Below are 19,874 nucleotides of genomic sequence, written 5' to 3' on the forward strand. Positions count from 1 at the left end.
GATTTGAATGTATCCATCGGTATATGACAAGACAATTTTTTAGTTTTTATGGTTTCAGTCTTTTGGCAGGTAGACTTTTTCAGGAAAACTTGTCAGTATGATTATACAAAAACTATTTGAGGCAAACACACTTTGTTAACATATTTGTATGCAGATGTCTTGATCAGATTTTCATGCCATTGCAGGACATTTTCCACATTTAGGATTTATTTTTTGGTGTGCAGTGAGGGCATACATGTTTTACAAATGCAAATCCAGTTCTGTTTTGTTTTCCTCTTTTATATGTTTGATAGGAGTTTTGGTGGCTTGGTGATTAAAGCATTTGACTAGTTGAAATGAGTCCTGGTTTCTTTGTGCTTATTGCATTTGACTAGTTGAAATGAGGTCTGGTTTCTTTGTGCTTAAAGCATTTGACTAGTTGAAATGAGTCCTGGTTTCTTATTGGTTAAAGCCATTGACTAGTTGAAATGAGTCCTGGTTTCTTAGTGGTTAAGCATTTGACTAGATGAAATGAGTCCTGGTTTCTTAGTGGTTAAGCATTTGACTAGATGAAATGAGTCCTGGTTTCTTAGTGGTTAAGACCTTACACAAGTTAAAAGGAACTTTGGTGGCCTAATAGTTGGATTAATTGAAAGGGGTCCTGGAGGTGGCTTAATGATTAAGGTATTTGACTAGTTGAAAGGAGCCAAGGTGGCTTTGTGGTCAAGGCCTTTGACTAGTTGAAAGGAGCCATGGTGGCTTTGTGATCAAGGCCTTTGACTAGTTGAAAGGAGTCATGGTGCTTTGTGGTCAAGGCCTTTGACTAGTTGAATGGAACCAAGGTGTTCTAATGGTTAAGAACATTGATTAATTGAAAGGAGCCATTGTGGCCAAATGGTTAAGAACTTTGATTAATTGAAAGGATCCATTGTGGCTTAGTGGTTAAGGCCTTTGACTAGTTGAAAGGAGTTGTAGTGGCTTTGTGGTTAAGGTGCTGGACCCATGATCAGAAAGGTGTGGATTAGATTTCCACCATCAGATCATGACCTCTATATATCTTGGCATGATATAACATTCAAAATGTTGCTGTGCTATAAAAACACCAAATCCAACCAATCTTTTCTTGGACTGATCATTGTGGCTTTGTATGTTTGAGAGGAATATAATTAGGACAGTGTTTTGCCAATTACTATAATTACACCAACCCAATTGTTTTTAATTAGGACACTGTTTTGCCAATTACTGTAATTACATCAACCCAATTGTTTTTAATTAGGACACTATTTTGTCAATTACTGCAATAACACCAACTGATTCAGTTTAATTAGGACACTGTTTTTCCAATTGCTGCAATAACACCAACCCATTCATTTTAATTAGGCTACAGTTTTTCCAGTTGCTGCATTTGCACCAAATTAATAAGTTTTTCAGTAATAAAGACCCAAAAATATTCAATCATACCTAAATGTACTTAAGCATACAAAGAGTTGACTGAGAGACATATGTTCTGCTCAGGTTCAGTGAAATATGTCACAAAGTGAAACATGTCACAAAGGACAAATTGTCTTCAGTGGTAAAGTGCTGGACCTGCAACTTTATAGATTGTCTTGTGGGTAACAGCTGCTACAGTATTGACATCGCTGAATTTTCCTTTTACCTACATTTATCTTTTTGATCAATATTTTATGTTAGAAAAAGATTACACTATTAAACAGTTGCCATTATGTCTAATTTAGTGTAACTTTAGGAATATTAATAGTGGTTGTATATGTATATATTTGTGCCATTGTATTTTAACTTGTTCATTGCATTTGAATAATGATTGTTTTGAAATTTGTGCATCACTGGTAGTTTGTTTCATGCATTTTTGAACTACACTCTGCTCCATGAACTAGTCAACTTCATGAAATACACTTTACCCATAGACTAAACTACACCCATGCACTACACTCTACTCCATGAAATATTCCACTCCATGAACTATGCTTCATGAAATACACTGTGCTGCATGAACTACAGTTTCATGAAATACACTCTTCACCATGGACAAACTATATTCATGCCCTACACTGTACTCCATGAACTGTGCTCCATTAAATACACTCCACTCCATGAACTACACCCTGTAGCATGAATTGTGCTTCATGAAATAAACTTACTCCATGAAATACACTCTACTCCATGGGCTAAACCATACTCAAGCACTATACTCAACTCCATGAAATACTTTACCCCATGAAATAGACTCCACTTCCTGAGCTATGATCCACGAAATAGACTCTACTCCATGAACTATACTCCACTTCCTGAGCTATGATCCATGAAATAGACTCTACTCCATGAACTATACTCCACTTCCTGAGCTGTGATCCATGCAATAGACTCTACTCCATGAACTATACTCCACTTCCTGAGCTATGATTCATGAAATAGACTCTACTCCATGAACTATCCTCCACTTCCTGAACTATGACCCATGAAATAGCCTATACTCCATGGACTATACTCCACTTCCTGAGCTATGATCCATGAAATAGAATCTACTCCATGAACTATACTCCACTTCCTGAACTATGATCCATGAAATAGACTCTACTCCATGGACTATACTCCCCTTTCTGAGCTATGATCCATGAAATAGACTCTACTCCATGGACTATTCTATGCTCATGTGCTACACTACACTCTACTCTGTGAAATACACTCTACTCCATTAACTACACTCTGTGAAATAATTCTACTCCAGGGACTAAACTAAACTCATGTATTATATGCTTCTCCAGGAAATACTTTACTCCACGAACTTCACTCTACTCCATGAATTATGCTTCATGAAATACACTCTACTCTATGTTACATTGTTTACCTGAAGTTTACAGTCTTGAGAATTATAATGCACAGCACATTACAAAGTCTGCTATGCTATGAATATGTGAATACATAGTTGTACTTTTGCTTGCATCTTATCTGTGTGCAATAATATATTCCTTCGAAATTCACAGTAATCAATTTGAGCAGTGTTTCCATATTTAATAAGTCATGAAGTGAAAGTAGGTATCTGTTTTATATTGCAGTTTTAAATAATTACCAATTATGTCAGTGATGTCGTTGGAATGTTGAGCAATATAGAATACTACTGTTGTTGACATTGGTAGGCCTCAGAAAGAGGGCATCTATAATCAATATGTAAATATCCCTTTTTCTCCATTCATTGTCTAGGGAAGCAAAACAGGTTCATGTTAGATCCACCCCTTGATACAGAAATACTATGTAATAAATATGATACCACATTTGAGTGAGAAATTATACCATGTTTTTTTAATAAGTGATACTGTACTTCCATAAAAACCTTGTTCATATTTTCCCATACAAATGTAATAACCATCATTACGAGTTTTTCGGCATTCTGATGTTCTGATATTGTCTTCATATTCTTCCTGAAATGCTGAAAAGTAGTCAAGGAGAGCATAATAGAAGGTGCTCATTGAGATAAAGATATTCCAGTAGAACATCATACAGAGTACATGTATGTCCCCACCAATATCTACAGAGGGAGCATTGCCAGTGTCCATCTGTCCTATTCTTTCCATCATTAATTTCATTAATGCTCCACAACTTTGGAAGGAGTCCTTGGATTGAAATGGATTTGGTAAAAAAATTTTACTTTAAAAATAACTTATGTTAAGTTCAGTTTTCACCATCTTCTGACAGAACTTATTGGTGTTATGGCCTCTGTTTGAATTAGATCTTTGTCCTGGGATTGTATCATACTGGTGGGGTAGCCTGTGTTGGACTGACACATATGTAGTTTTTAATCATTTATTCTCTAGCTGTGAAGTTTTTTCTTAGTTGTGTTTGTTTCTAATATTTTTATGAAGAACTTTATGAAAATTGGCTATGTACCTGTGCCTGAATTTGAAGTAACTTGTACCAGTAGAAAACTTAACTCAAGACTGGCACCATGTGATCATGGCAATGCATCCCCATTAGTACATTGGTATTAAACCTATTTCAGGACTGTGCATCTTGTGATCTTGGCAGCACATTCTCATTGGTAAATTAGTTGCAAATTTGACTCTAAACTGTGCACATTATGATCTTGGCAAAGCATCTCCATTGGTATATTGAGCACAATTGTCTGAATAGAGTGAATTATTGGACAATAGAGTGAATTATTGGACAATAGAGTGAATTATTGGACAGTAGTATCTAGTTTACCTGTCAGCACACCTGTATCTCATTATAGCCATTTTCTAATTTACACATCAAAAGCCGGTGCCTCTTCCCCATCACAACATGCATTCATCATGCCTTTTCCCATAATTCCTTTGGGTGGAAATGATCCCATAGACACATTTTGTAAAATACCCCCTGTATACAGTATCGGTAAGTTTCTTTTTCGTCTTGTCCCACTAAAACTGGTATTAGGATGACTGGTTGGCTAGTGGGGTACGGGTAAGGGTTGAAGAGTTTGTGCTGGAATTAAGATGGGTTGGTAATGACAAATAACAAAATTAACCCGACAAATATTTTTTCTTCAAATCCATTTGAGTTGTATTTTAAAAGAAAGACTATTCATGAGTCACATTCAGGCTAGGTCTTTGAATTAATATTTCCAGGGCAAGTTAATTTTAAACTGGGCTAGCAAATATGTTGATGTGTATAACCTTTTAGAAAGGGTGAAATCTGATACACCCAAAATAATTTAAAATTTTGGAATTATCTAAAAAGATTTATATAAAACTTGAAGTGTTTCTATTTTGTTTTTTTTTCAATGAGATTAATTGCTTGTTTTATTATTGCAAAAATAAATAATGTTATATTTTATAGTTTACTTACAGTATTATTGCATGTTAATTGAGTGAACATTTTTAATGGAAAATTAGAAACTCCAAATATTGGTCTGGTTAATTCAGCTTAATTTGTTTTAAGGCTTGCAGGTTTTGTAATAAGAGAAAATGCTATACTTGAAATATATTTTCACATCCGCAGCCTCTACTAGTAGAAAAAGTACATGTAATACAAAAAGGCAACAGTAATAACTGTTACATCACCAGTACTTCTCCTACAGACCGTGTTTACCATAATCTAATCTTTATGTGCCCAGTACTTCTCCTACAGACCGTGTTCACCATAATCTAATCTTTATGTGCAGCAAATGTTCAGATGTTTTCTCAGCTATAAGATTTAATTCCATGTTTTATAGCCTGCCTTGATTAGGCTTGTTAAAGTTAAACACCAGATAAAAGTATTACATTATTGCTAAATATACAACTTTACCTGTTTAATACATATTTTTTTATTTACTAACAACATATATCTTCTAATTGATGATGCTTATCTTGCAGTTTCAAGAGTGATGAAGACACTCTAGATTTTCCACCCCGAAGAAATTCAGAGACGAATTCTCGCCATGTATATCAGCAGCAGTGGGTAATTGACAATCCAGATTCTCCTGATTCTCCTGTGTTGGTGATTCGATCTCGCACTCAGTCTTACACAGTGCAAAATTCACTCAGGAGATCAGAAAAAGCAATTGACGACTTGTTTGAATTGTGATGATGCTCCTATAGGGATTATTTGACATAGTTTTGAAAATTTAGGAATTTTGGTGCTTATTAATGATTAGCAAGAAAAACACTTGTTTTTGTCTACTGCTGTTTAGAAAGATGATTATTTAGCAGGAGAACTTGTTCTTCTTAATATTTTTGGTTGATTTGACAGAATTATACCTGCATAAAAGTAAGCATGGGAAATATTATTTTGAACCAAGGCAATATACTGAATATCTACCATTTATGGTTTGTGTCTCCCACTTTTTTGGCATGGAGAAAAGCTGATATGTCTTGAGGTATGTTTGTCTGACCTTTTTTTTTAATACATGTGTGTATATTGCAATATATTCTCTAACCATGAGTAGATGATGAACACCATGTAAATGTATATATGACTCCCTTTTTTTTGAGTCATGTAGACATTGTCAGGTTACTGTATTTATCCAGTGATAAGCCCATGTTTGATGATAAGATCCCCTCCATATTTGTGGATTTATGGCAAATACTTTCTAATGATATCCTTGTCTATTAATAATCCCACCCCTACAAATTGACAAATTTATTTGATTGTCCCCATTTCTGATCATGGAGGTAATTCTGTAACAGGCATACACCCCAACTCCTGAATTAATCATAGGAGAAATCCTGTAATATGCTTCATTATCTTATCAGTGAGTAATAATGTAAGTCCCCCATGGTCTTATCATTGGAGTAAATAATGTAATAGCACCACCACCCGCATCATGTGAAAAATACAGTAATCATAATATTCCCCCCACCTTTAATCTTATCCTGTGAGTAATATTGCAATAGTACCCCATGGCCTTAACTTTGGAGAAAATATTACAATAGGTTTTCTTATCTTATCCAATAGGATTGTAATATCCCCCATGGTCTTATCATAGGAGTAAATAATGCAATAGGTTCCCCGATCCCATCATGTGAATAATATGGTAACCATAATATTCACTGCTGATCTTAACCTTTGATTAATAGTGCAAAAGGCCCATGGCCTTGTTCTATGGGTAAATATTGTAATACACATCCTGATTTTATCATGTGAGTAAAACTAATAGGTCCCCTGATCTTATAATGTAAGCAGTGCTATAATAGGCCCCCAGATCATATTTTGTGAGCAATATTGTAATAGGTCCCCTGATCTTATCATGGAAACAAAACTGTAATAGGTCCCCTGATCTTACCCTGTGAGCAGTATTGCAGTAGGTCTCCTGATCTTATCATAGGAGTATGATAGTGTAATATGTCTTCTGATCATGGGAGTAAAACTGTAATAGGAACTGTGATTGTATCATGTAATAATAGGTCTCCTGTTCTTATCATTTGAGTAAAACTGTAATTGGTCACCAGATTTTGTCATGTGTGTAATACTGTAATAGGCCTGCTGTGCTTATCATAGGCCCTTGATGGTTTTATGATGGGAGGATATACTGTAATAGGCTATCTGATTCTTCAATGTGAGTAGCCCTGTAATAGGTCCCCTGATCTTATCTTAATCCCTTGATGGTTTTATAATGGGAATTCATACTGATTGCTGTAGTAGGCCATATAATGGGAGTAATACTGTAATTACTTTAGTATAGATGGAATGTAACCCTTGCTTTATGTAAATATATAAAACAAACCTATAGAGTCAAACCATTACAAGGACATTAAATGCTGTGGAATATTTGTGTTCCAACATAAAATCATTGTGATACTGGTGTTGGTGGAAATCTGATCTTTATTACGGAATATTCAACTGACACAACCTTTATGGTGGTCTTTACAATACAATGTCATTCCTTCAGATTTTACATTTTGGAAAAAATGTCAGATAATAGTATGCAAACATTTTATTTCTAGATAAATTCATTTTAAATAGAGGGGAAAGTATACGAAATTATTAAATTAAACTATGATAATATTTTAATACAGTCTTGAAAGGCCATCTCTTGTGCCAAAAAAGTATGGTCTCTGAAGACAGGTGGTCTCTCATAACAGGTCACAGTGTTATATAATCAATAAATTTGTGCTTTGAGAATATGGTCTCTCAAGACAGGTGGTCTCACATTGGAGTGATCTTTTAAGACAAGTTTTACTGTAATAAGTATAGCTATATACATCTGACTCGTGTCTCTTTAGTAAATTCTGGTTTGACAAAAATTAGACAAGGATAACAAATCCTCCAAAGATATATTTTGCTATGTTATGTTGCTATGGTAAATATGGTTGAAAACAAACTTGGTCATATAAGTTGATGGTGTCTGATTTATGTGTAATGTTGGATAAGAATACATGTATCTTAATGATGACAACATTAACATATCAAATATAGGCCACCGTAGCCTATTTTTACTAAATCAGGGACATTAATTTGGTATTTGTGGTTTGTGGGACAGAACTGAACCAAATTATTGAGCCTACCTTTGCTTTCATGTGCATGTATATCCACACACTTTCAGAAACAATTATCCATTCATTTTAATTGGTTGGCTATATTTCTACATTTTTCGTGGAAAATGTCATTTCACATTTGGTACACCTTGTTCACCAAGGATGACATTGTACTTTTTATTGATGAAAGAAGTCACTGATGTATTCATGCATTGATAATTTTGATGTTTCAATACACATTGATTTCAGGGAGGAAAATGGATTCCATACCTTACAAAAGTTTCAGTAACTATTAATTATTAGTCACTGACTCTGTATTTTATTATACATGTATGGATATGTATTGCATCATAGGTTGTTTGCCACAGTATGCATTAATACAGTAGAACCTATCTTGAAAGACCACCTCTTGTGCCAAAAAATTATGATCTCTGAAGACAGGTGGTCTCATGTCACAATGATAATCAATAAATTTGTACTTTGAGAATATGATCTCTCAAGACAGGTGGTCTCACAAAGCAGTGGTCTTTCAAGACAGGTTTTACTGTATGTGACATAGGCATATTGTTTCCTATTATATTTCCTTGAGGTGACAGTACACTCTTGCATCCCCTCCAAAAGATAATTATATTCTTTTGAAGTTAAATGATAATGACAAAGAATTATTGTAACTGCAATCTGCTGAATTAATTATGAGGTAAGTTTGCTTATAATTTTTGTACTTAAGCTTACAAAAAATACATGTACATAATTTTTAGCTACTGTAAGAATGAGTGTCACTTAATTAAGATTGTATTTATTCCAGTGAGTATTGAGAGCTGCATATAATAACTTTTCACCGAAGCTGGACATTATTCAACTCGTTTCATAAATTCAGTATTAAATCGATATCGATTCTCTATATATTATGGACCAACGATTTAACGCTCTGAGAAAAATATTCTATCAGTTTATAGCTGGAAAAATTCTTGCTTTGACTTACAGGAAAATAACACCATATTTTACATCCTTCATATTATTTGAAAAAAATAATTATTTTCAGATAAATGCAAACAAAATCTCAGCTCAGAAGAGTGTCACAGCCCCCTCCCCACAGGTATATAATCAGTACCTTATAGTAGAATTTACTATGTGTATGTAAATTGTTGCATAAGTTGTAATCTAAAAGCTATAACTAATGTGAGATGATTATTGTGTTGACATTAGTGTCCTTGTTGATAAAAATAGGAAGTGCTGACACTGCAGTTAGTGTTGATATCGAAGGCAGAGCAACTTTGAGTGGGGTGAGTAAGATATTTATGAGAGAAGGACCGGTAAACATAAAATACACTGACTGAACAAATGAACAAATATTTAGTGGACTTGAGAAATTACATAAAATTCAAAACAAAAAACAACTGCTTTCCGTGAAATCTGAGGATGATGTGTAGTCTTGCACTGGAATACTTGGCCTTAAAATGTTAACATATGCTAGAAAATACCTCAAAGAAAGCATCATGAATGTGATTATACAGTAGAACCTGTCTTGAAAGACCACCTCTTGTGCCAGAAAATTATGGTCTCTGAAGACAGGTGGTCTCATAACAGGTCACAATGTTATATAATCAATAAATTTGTGCTTTGAGAATATGGTCTCTCAAGACAGGTGGTCTCACATTGCAGTGATCTTTCAGGACAGGTTTTAATGTAATGTTCTAAATTAATTTGTGGCAAATTAAGATATTCTGTATTTAAAAAAATAGAGATAATATTTCCATTGTAAACTAAAACATTCTATTAATGATATGAAATTCGTAATAGATTACTTGAGAATTTCCATAGATTCACTTCAGGGGAAACTACCAATTACCGATGCAGTGAAAAAATACCATGATATGTACCACTGGAACAAATACCACAATAAACATTATACCGGTAATACCATGCACCTCTAATATTAATATAAAATCTTTAAAATAAAAGTAAATTTGTAATCCTACCTGATGCAAGAGAAAGATTAAAAAACCCATAAAATACTTGATATGTCAGCTCAAAATAAATTATCTAAACTGTATTCCGTTCATAAGCCAAACATTTTCTGAAGAGGGTACTTCTCAATTCAGTTCACAAGAACTTTTGTCCTTTTTAGAGGTAATTGGACTCACTCAACAAGAATGTATTTTGTTGCTAATGGACACAACACTGGCAAGGTATGCATTCTGGTCAAGGTTCACCTGTCCTGAGTTGTGCAAAGTGCAAGTGTCTTAATAACACTGCCACATCATCTCTGTGATTTGTTCTGGATGGGAGATGTAATTTTCCTATAATGGGTATAAACTATGAACAGAATAGACCCAGATCATCTGTTGCATAAAATTTAGGCCAGTCAGGGTCTGTGCTGTTTGTTCCACCAGATGGCTCAAGTTGAAGCTACAAAACTCTCTGTACTTGTTGTGTAGACATGTATGTCTAGGTCATAAAGTTATGAAACTGACAGGAAATAAATTGGAATCAGATTAAAAACTTCAAACTTAATACTTACAATCTGTCAGTATTATTGTATTATAGAGAGAAACAATAAAATAACACCAAAAAGTTTTAACGTTTTTAACCTCAGTCCAGACAGGAACCATAGTGTCTCAGTGGTAAGCATGCAGGACTTGTGGCTGAATGGATATAGGTTTGAATCTGAAGCACACAGAAAAAGCATGATGATTTGTAATGGTGATCAATTAATGTTGTTATAGTTTATTTGCCGAACTTGTCTTGATAGGCATAAAAGATTTAACAAAGAAATATTATTAAAGGCTCTTCCTTCTGTTATAAATGCTCATACAACACTTACATAAAAATAAAATTTGATAATTTTGTGTTTAATTCTTCTAACAATTATTAATTTTGAAAATCTGCACTTGTCATTAAAATATAAAACCATCAGAAAAGTATAAATTCCATTAAAATTGTTTTTTGGCTAAGTAGAATCCAAGTGATTTGGACATTTGGGTGTAATTTTCATTACTCTTCAGGTAATTTACATTTTTGAAACAGAATTAGGGTGGGGTGAGCAACATAATTGTGTTCATTGGAGGATGCATGTTTACAATTCTTGTTTAAAATATATATTTTAAACATAAAGAAAATTTATTTTACTGCATTTTCACCAGACAATTGTGTTCATGTTTTTGAAACTTCCAGTCATGAGAAATATCAAAGTGTGAAAGGTTACAGAAAAAAAAATTGTTTTTCTTTAAATATTTTTTTTAAGTTGGAATTTGTACAGTTTTTACCATATGTTATTACTTCATAACATCTATTTCTGTTCATGTTTCACATTCAATGTTCATTATAGGCAATGTTTATCCATGTTTTCAATAATCATGAGCTTCAGAATTTGGTATAATGTATTTTGTTTATTTGGTTTCCTTTTGTTTTGTTTTGTTTCATTTTTAGTTTATGCAAATAAATACATACATGAGTTTGCTTGTTTTGAAAATATTTTTTTTTGTAGGATATTATTTGTAGGCAGTAGATGTGATACATTGTCAAATTAGTATTTATTAATGAACCAACTTTCATCTGCTAGTACAAAAAAACACAATTACATGAATATGAAAAGCATGACTTTCTCAGAAATTTCTTGCAGCAGACTGCAGAGAGGAGAGATCCTTATCTGTCATTGCACATTACACCTGCAGAGGGGGTCCATGTTTCCACCAGAAGTCTTACCGTATTTCTTTCATAATATGACCAGGGGTTATCTTAATACATTTGTCAAAAGAAGGGGTGAGCTTGTTATCAGACAGAATTATGTTTATTAGATATTTGCCATAAATGTGAAGCAGATGGAGGTGGGGAATCATCAGAAAAATAGTAAACCAAGGAACATAGACCTAGATTAGCTGCTGAACTCTGAATTTACAGTTCTGAGTCATCAGTGTTGGTTGCACATCATACAGATATGTTAGCAGTCCTCTCATAAGAAATTGTACAATTGTTCTGTAAAGTTTTCTTCATTCAGTTGGAGGTGGTATAATGGCAGTAAAATAGAGTGGTCCCAAGATAGAAAAATATGTTTCACCATAGAAGGACAGTGTTATAGGAGAGATGGCCATATGAGAAAACAATCAAGTCCATTGGCAACAATGTTATTCAGCATTTCAGAGTAAACAATCAAGTTCATTGGCAACAATGTTATTCAGCATTTCAGAGTAAACAGTCAAGTTTATTGGCAGCAGTATCATTCAGCTTTTCAGAGTAAACAGTTAAGTTCATTGGCAGCAGTGTTATTCAGCGTTTCAGAGTAAACGGTCAAGTTTATTGGCAACAATGTTATTCAGCGTTTCAGAGTAAACAGTCAAGTTCATTGGCAGCAGTTATTATTCAGTGTTTCAGAGTAAGCAGTCAAGTTCATTGGCAGCAGTGTTATTCAGCGTTTCAGAGTAAACAGTTAAGTTCATTGGCAGCAGTGTTATTCATTATTTCAGTGTTATCAAATATGTTATTGAATCTGGTTTTCCCTGAAGTTCAAAATATCTAGTCATTTATTCTAATGGAAATCAAAATCTTGTTCTCAGCTTTGTAAAAGCCACTATAGCACATTCTGTAAATCTTAAACAGTACATCACATTGTTCAGGGATCGTCCTGGCTTTTAAAAAGCTGTCGCCAAAAAAATCGCCAACCTCAATATTTTGTTGCCAATTTTCAAAAAGTGTCGCCAGAACAAGCAGTGTACATTTTTCCAAGTGTTAATTTAATCTATTAATGTAACAGGCAATGAAAATTACAAAAGATTAGTTAATACTTTAATTACAACAAGCATTAACAAAATGTTACAAAGTGTTACATGAAGGTCCGTCGCAATTTTAGGGCTGCCCACTTGTTGAATGCAGTCTAATTTTTCACACCTGTACATGCTGATTCTCATTAAATTCTCGAGAGATGAGATGCAGAGTTTATTTCTGATGTCAGTTTTTATGAAGTTCATCTTACTGAATCCACGTTCACAGTCTACAGTGCTGACAGGTGACACCAGTAGTCTCTCAGCAGCCGCAGATGCGCAAGGGTACGTTGCCCTGGATCTCACGGCCAGCTGAATCAAGCCCTTAACACCTCTATACACCTTACCATTCCTGAGAACTTGAACCCTAGCATAAGCCACAAAGCCAGCCAACTCCTGACTAACCAATGCATTATCAACTTTAGTTGACATTTTAATAATAATAAAACTCTATGATCGTACACTGCAATGTAAGATAAGTGACATATAATGCGACCGTCGATTGCATGCATTCCGTAATTAAATGCCCCTCCCCCCCCTTATGGCTAGCTTCACAAAGCTTGTAATTGCTTTTTAAATTCCAAGAATGATCACTGAAAGCTGTATAAATTTTCTCGACAAGCAAAATAGGATCTCCATTCCCACGAATGAAACTTACACGAGTCAACACCTGCCAATATTGGACCGTATATATAAGCATAAATTCACACCCAATTTAGGGATTCTTTCACTCCTGTATTTTGAGAAATAAACAATTATTTTTGTATTTATACACAGTAGTCGGTACTTCAAAGGTTATCAGTTTTCTATGATGGTTCAGCAAAACTATTGTATTGGTATATGTAAAAAAAAACAAAAAAAACAAAAAACAAAAGGATTAGCCATTCAATTAATTGTATCTGTTCTATTCGCGTCTTCAGAAGTCAGTCAGTTGTAGGTATAGTTCGGTAGCATGATGGACTGTATCACAGCATACAGTACGCAGCCCAGACGTCAGCATAAGCAGATTATGATGTAACAATGCACTGTAAAGATGGGGTTGTCAATACGAACAAAGGATCGTTTGTTTAACAGATAGATTCCAATGCATTGCTTAGTCAAGTTTGTGGCTTCCTTTCGTTCGCCCTTTTAATTTATCCAGTCCAAATCAATGATTGTATGTACAAATTAAATGACCAAAAAGTCTGTCACCAAAAAAATCTCCAGATGGGATATTTTTGTCGCCAATAAGGAAAAAAAATTGCAATTTGCGACATTGGCGAAGTCCAGGACGATCCCTGCATTGTTGCATTCTCTTCAGATCTTAAGCAGTACAAACCAATATAGTACAAAACAACCAAGGCACACTCTTCATATCTCAAACAGTAAAAACCATTAAGGCACAATACACATGTTAAACAGTACGAAAGCCACTATGGCATACTCTACAGATCTCAAACAGTAAAAACCATTATGGAACACAGATTTCATCAAGAACAAACTACCTTGGCGTGCTCTACAGATTGTAAACAGTACAAACCACCATGGCACACTCTACAGATTGTAAACAGTCCAAACCACCATGGCACACTGTACAGATTGTAAACAGTACAAACCACCATAGCACACTCTACAGATTGTAAACAGTACAAACCACCATGGCATACTCTACGGATTGTAAACAGTACAAACCACCATAGCACATTCTACAGATTGTAAACAGTACAACCATCATGGCACACTCTACCGATTGTAAACAGTACAAACCACTATAATGGCACAATATATAGATTGTAAACAGTACAAACCACCATGGTACACTCTACAGATTGTAAACAGTACAAACCACCAAGGCACACTCTGTGATCTCAAATAGTAGAAAACACCATGGCACAATACACAGAATGTAAACAGTACAAACCACCATGGCACACTTTACCCTTCTTGAACAGTGAACGCTTATCCTACATTTTTGAAACCGGTTAGTGAAGTAATTAGAAACCGTATGATTTACATGTTTTTTCTGCCCTTATTAGTAATGACATTATTCTTAGAAATATTAGCCAAAATCCAAGACATTATATGCGTTCTAAATGTATTGATTACATCAATTAGTATTACTATGTTGTTTATGAACAATTTTTATGTTTTCCTCAAGCTGATTTCTTGAAATTGACAGAAATAATGTCAACTGTATTGATGAAGTTGAAAAGCAATAAAATTCCCTTCTAATTCGTGAAGAGTTACTTCAGTTGAGAGGAAACGGGCATTGTGTAAACTTTGTACTTAAATTTTTCAACACAATTAGTTAAGGTACAAAGCCTCCTCATTGATTTTTAGGTTGATACAAAAATTGTATTGTTAGCTTTTATTTGATAACTTGTGACGTATATATCACCTGCAATGAGAACCAACTTATTCATTGACCCCACTGGAACTGGGATAGGTACCTACAAGCGAAATGAAGTTGTGTTGAATCAAAAGATTTGCCCCTTTTGCATAGAAATTGAGCCTTACTGTTTTGGTCTTCGCAAGAGGTGACCCTTCACTATACTGCAGATATTATTACAGTAAATAGTTGATCATCCAGACTGTTTTTTTTATACATAGTAAACTGTGTGGGGGAGACATGGGTTATTACATTTGTACTTAAAAAGATTCATTTGGAAAAACTGTGTCTGGGTTATGATGATACATTTATGTTACCAGTTGGTGTCTGCACAACAACTTTAACTATCCACCTCCTACAGTTACCAAAATTTGTGGATGGCTTGTACTTGGGATAAGGAAAAACCATATTGATTTTGTGGTCAACAGGTCAAAGGTCAAGGCCACTGTGACTGAATGAAGGAAATGGTTTTTGCACAAGAGCTCGAATTCTCCACTGTCTACAGTTAACACTTTTATTTGACTGTCTGCACTTGGGGTAAGGAAGAAACTGATTACGACTCAAAGGTCAAAGTCACTCAGACTGCAAGAAGAAAAATGGTTTACACAAAAATTAATTTTAGTTTTCCATTATCTACAGTCACAATCTTGTACCTGATGTAAGGAAGAACTTTACTGATTTTTGGAATCACAAAGTCGGTGGTCAAGATCACAGTGACTGCAAGAACTATGTTTTATGGACAGGAAAATTAGTTTTGCATGACATACCTCTACAGAGTTTTTGGATTGCTTGCATTTGGGAAAAGGAAGAGAGCTATTAATTTTGGAGTAAAGAAATCAAAAAGATTTAGGTCACTGGCTAAAACGAAAAAAGTTTCCGCACAATAACATTAATTTTGCATTACATCCATGACCCAAACTTTACTAATGGCTTGTACGGAAGGAAGAAGCCTATTGACTGGGATTAAAAGGTCAACTGCCAGTGTCACTCAGATGAAGAAAAAAATGGCTTGTGTGGAAATTTTTTAAATCTCTACATACAGGACATGGAGAAAATATATCATGTGCCACTTACAGCACTCTTATAAATATTCATGTTGATAAATTGTGTCTTCAGGACACTTTTAGCATGGGTTGTTATTTGAATATAAAAATATTCATTGGGATGATTTGTTTTGGTAGTGGCTGACAAGTTTCAATGTTCACGAACAAAACAGTAAGACACTATATTTTTCAGCACAGATTATATACTTTAAACCAAATGAAGTCTCAAACATTGTCACTTTGTAGACCATGATTGAAATAAAGCAGAAACATAATGTTAAAACTTAGTCAATTTTGTTGTCATGTGAAAAGATGACGTTCTTGCTTACTTCTTCGTATTTTCACATTAACAGTTATGTAAATAAATCTCCTACTTTGTGATGTCATATAAGCAGTTGCATAAATTAAACTGTTACTTTGTGATGTCACATATTAGTTATGTAAATAGAGCTGTTACATTGTTGTCACAGATAAGCAGTAATGTACATGGAACTTACTTTGTGATGTCACATATTAGCAGTTATTTAAATGGAACTGTTACATTATGTCACATATTAGCAGTGATGTACATTTTGATGTTACATATTAGCAGTGATGTACATAGAGCTGTTACATTGTGATGTCACATATTAGCAGTGATTTAAATGGAACTGTTACATTATGTCACATATTAGCAGTGAGACAGCTGTTACATTATGTACATGTTAACAGGGATAGAGATGTTACACTGATGTCACATATTAGCAGTGATGTACATTCTGATGTTATATATTAGCAGTGATGTACATAGAGCTGTTACATTGTGATGTCACATATTAACCATGATGTAAATAGAACAATTACAGTGTGGTGTGACATATTAGTAGTAATTTACATGGAACTATTACATTGTGATGTCACATATTAGTAGTAATTTACATGGAACTGTTACTTTGTGATGTCACATATTAGCAGTGGTGTAAATGGAGCTATTATATAATGATGTCACATATTACGAGTGATATACATAGAGCTGCTACAATATGTTTCTGGTTTCATTTTTTGGCAATAGTTCCTTTTTTCTTTAATAAGTGATGATGAATTACATTCCAGTCAGGTGTTTCCATTTCTTTTACCTGCTGAATATACTTAATATGTACAAGACAGATCAATTGCAAACTGAATAAACCCAGATCTGCAATTGTATAATGCAGTGACAGATCTGGGTCTGTGCAGTTTGTTAGGTATAATCAACAAACAACACAGACCCTGATTTGCCATAGCACTATGTAATGGCAAATCAGGCTCTCTGCTGTTTGCAAATGGACCTGGTTTATGTGTGAGTGTATTTATCATTATTCTTTCTCTTTTAATTATGTGATCTGTTTTTTTTTGTTTAATGAAATGTAGCAACTATCTGTGCTACCAGCGTTGTTATTTCATTTCTTGATATGGAAATTGTAATCAGGATAGTTACTTGGTCAGTAATCATTGACTGCTTTGCAATCCACATTGGTCTCACTGTGACCAACTTGGCATCACAATGAAATTTCTTTTTATCAATCTACAATTTTACAATTTTGACCCTGTCTTTATTCACTAGGGGAAATGTTGAGGAATTACTTTAATCAGCCATTAAATTTTTAAGTAATTGTTTCAGCTTTTCACATCAGAAAAAGTTCTTAAATTTGGTTTCATTCTAGTAAAAAAGGGTAATGTTTCAGTTTATATTTTTTTCTCTAACCACCTGATTTCATGTCTGGTTAATGCAAAATGAATGGTTCATGTCTAAAATACATAAGCTTGTGTCATTGTGTGTTATTTGGATTTTTTATGTAGCTTTAACAATTTTTCAGTCACATCACTTCGATGTCTGCATTGTGGCAGTTTATAGTGATATCTAGCATTGGGGCATCATGCCGCAGACATGTAGCATGATGTCCCACCCAGTCACATTATTCTGACAACAGGCCGACCAGTCCCAACACTAACCTCTTAATGCTGAGCACCAAGCGAGGCATCTGTTGATACCATTTTTATAAGTCTTTGGTATGACTCGGCATGGGTTTGAACCTGCATCCAAGGCAGAAGCTCTAACCACTAGGTCACCAGAGCAGTTATATAAGCTTGTATAAGCAGCCTAGAAAACCAACATATACATGAATGATCAGTCTGGATAACCACTAGACTGAATGATCAGTCTGGATAACCACCAGACTGAATGATCAGTCAGTCTACATAACCAACATCTGGATGATAGAATCTTACTGTTTTATATATGCCACTAGTGACTCATGTCTGGATATGCAATCTCTCTCTCTCTCTCTCTCTCTCTCTCTCTCTCTCTATCTTTATATATATATATATATATATATATATATATATATATATATATATATATATATACACATATACACACACACACACATTTGTATTAGTCATTTGTGGTTGTGGAAAACTGTAAAACTACAAATAATTTACAGAATAGATTAAAACTTCTAATTTCTTTAACATCTTGATTCATGGAAGGGAGAAGTTCTCAAGATTGAATAAATTATTACCAGCTGAACTGTTTTTTAAGGCTCTGTTAAGTTTGAAGTTTGCAGAATCAATGCATTTAAATGATATATGTATATAACTAGTCTATATTTGGAACATTTGTTAGTATAGCATGACCATTTTCATGAATAAATAAACAGTGCTACTTTGGTTATAATAAAATCATTGTTCCTGATTTGTTTATTTTTCAACTTCTGATTGTTTTTTTCATATATCTATCAATCTTTAAAACAAAATTGTATATTATCAACACCAAAAACAAGTTATTTCATCTGCCAGCAACACATCCTCTCCTTTATCAGGATAAATTCAATGAACTCCGAACCTCTGTCATAGCCATGCATCCGTATATACTTAACAGTTCAAAAGACTGAGACAAAATTGGAAATTTCATGATCTTTTCATATTAAATTTCCACCTGGAAAGCCTTGCAAATGCTTAAATTTGACAACCCAATAATATCCCAGGTATTATAGAAATAATCTAGGAAAAGCATTCTGTATTGCTGGCTGCCTTGTCACATACAGATAAAGCATTCAAAACTGCACAGCACTCACTTCTATATCCTGACTTAAGATATGGTATAAACCAGTTTCTTAGTTATGTTTGGCAAAAGGTTTGAAAACTCCACTTTGGTAGAACTTTGATTATTAGTCACCCAATTAACCATCAATCTCTGTTAACCATCAGGGCATTGTACGTCAAAATGTTAAAAACAGGTACATGTACACATGTATGTAGATGGGATTTTTTTTGATGACCCGGTTTTATTTCATATTATTTTTAATGTACATATTCTATTATCTGTCTATTATCATATCCATAATGGTCTCAGTCCCACACCCTGACAGGTAATCAAAGTTCTACTGTATTTTCAAATAACTGTGTATTACACAATGAACAAGAATTTTTATGAATTTCTCAAACCACCTGATTTTATGTCTGGCTAATGCAAAATGAATGGTTCATGGTTATTAGGTCCAAAATGAAAATGGTGTAGATCTGATTTCCAATATGGCCACGACAGTGACCATCTTGAAAATATTGTTATCATACTCCCTCTTAATGGAATAGATTTCTGTGATGCAGCCTCAACCAGACCTCTTACTCCTCCATGACTGAGGAAATTTCACAGAGGTTCACAGAAGGCCAAAATGTTGCTCAATGAAAGGTTAGGCTTGTCCATCCCTTCCTCGACATTGAGACCCCAGGTCTCCACTGCTAGTTAACAGGTAGATTT

The 19,874-nt window shown here is 34.3% G+C and overlaps 1 protein-coding gene across 3 annotated transcripts in view; it reads left to right on the plus strand.

Moving 5' to 3' along the window:
* LOC149793093 (lysM and putative peptidoglycan-binding domain-containing protein 2-like) overlaps positions 1–18,809 on the plus strand; it is a 66,936-nt gene extending 48,127 nt beyond the window's left edge. The window contains exons 3-4 of one of the 3 annotated variants that reach the window (XR_016422716.1): positions 5,328–16,661; positions 16,778–18,809. Coding sequence is in view for 1 of the 3 variants with exons in the window: in XM_089966994.1 (XP_089823120.1) it covers positions 5,328–5,538 (211 nt within the window). In the remaining 2 variants the exon portion in view is untranslated. Of the gene's footprint in view, positions 1–5,327 lie in introns of all 3 variants that reach the window. The other 2 variants (XM_089966994.1, XM_089966995.1) reach the window with 2 other exon arrangements.
* Positions 18,810–19,874: the final 1,065 nt, after the last annotated feature.

The sequence above is a fragment of the Sinohyriopsis cumingii genome, chromosome 8 (assembly GCF_028554795.1).
Source record: "Sinohyriopsis cumingii isolate HCF-2022 chromosome 8, ASM2855479v2, whole genome shotgun sequence".
NCBI classification, from domain to species: Eukaryota; Metazoa; Mollusca; class Bivalvia; order Unionida; family Unionidae; genus Sinohyriopsis; species Sinohyriopsis cumingii.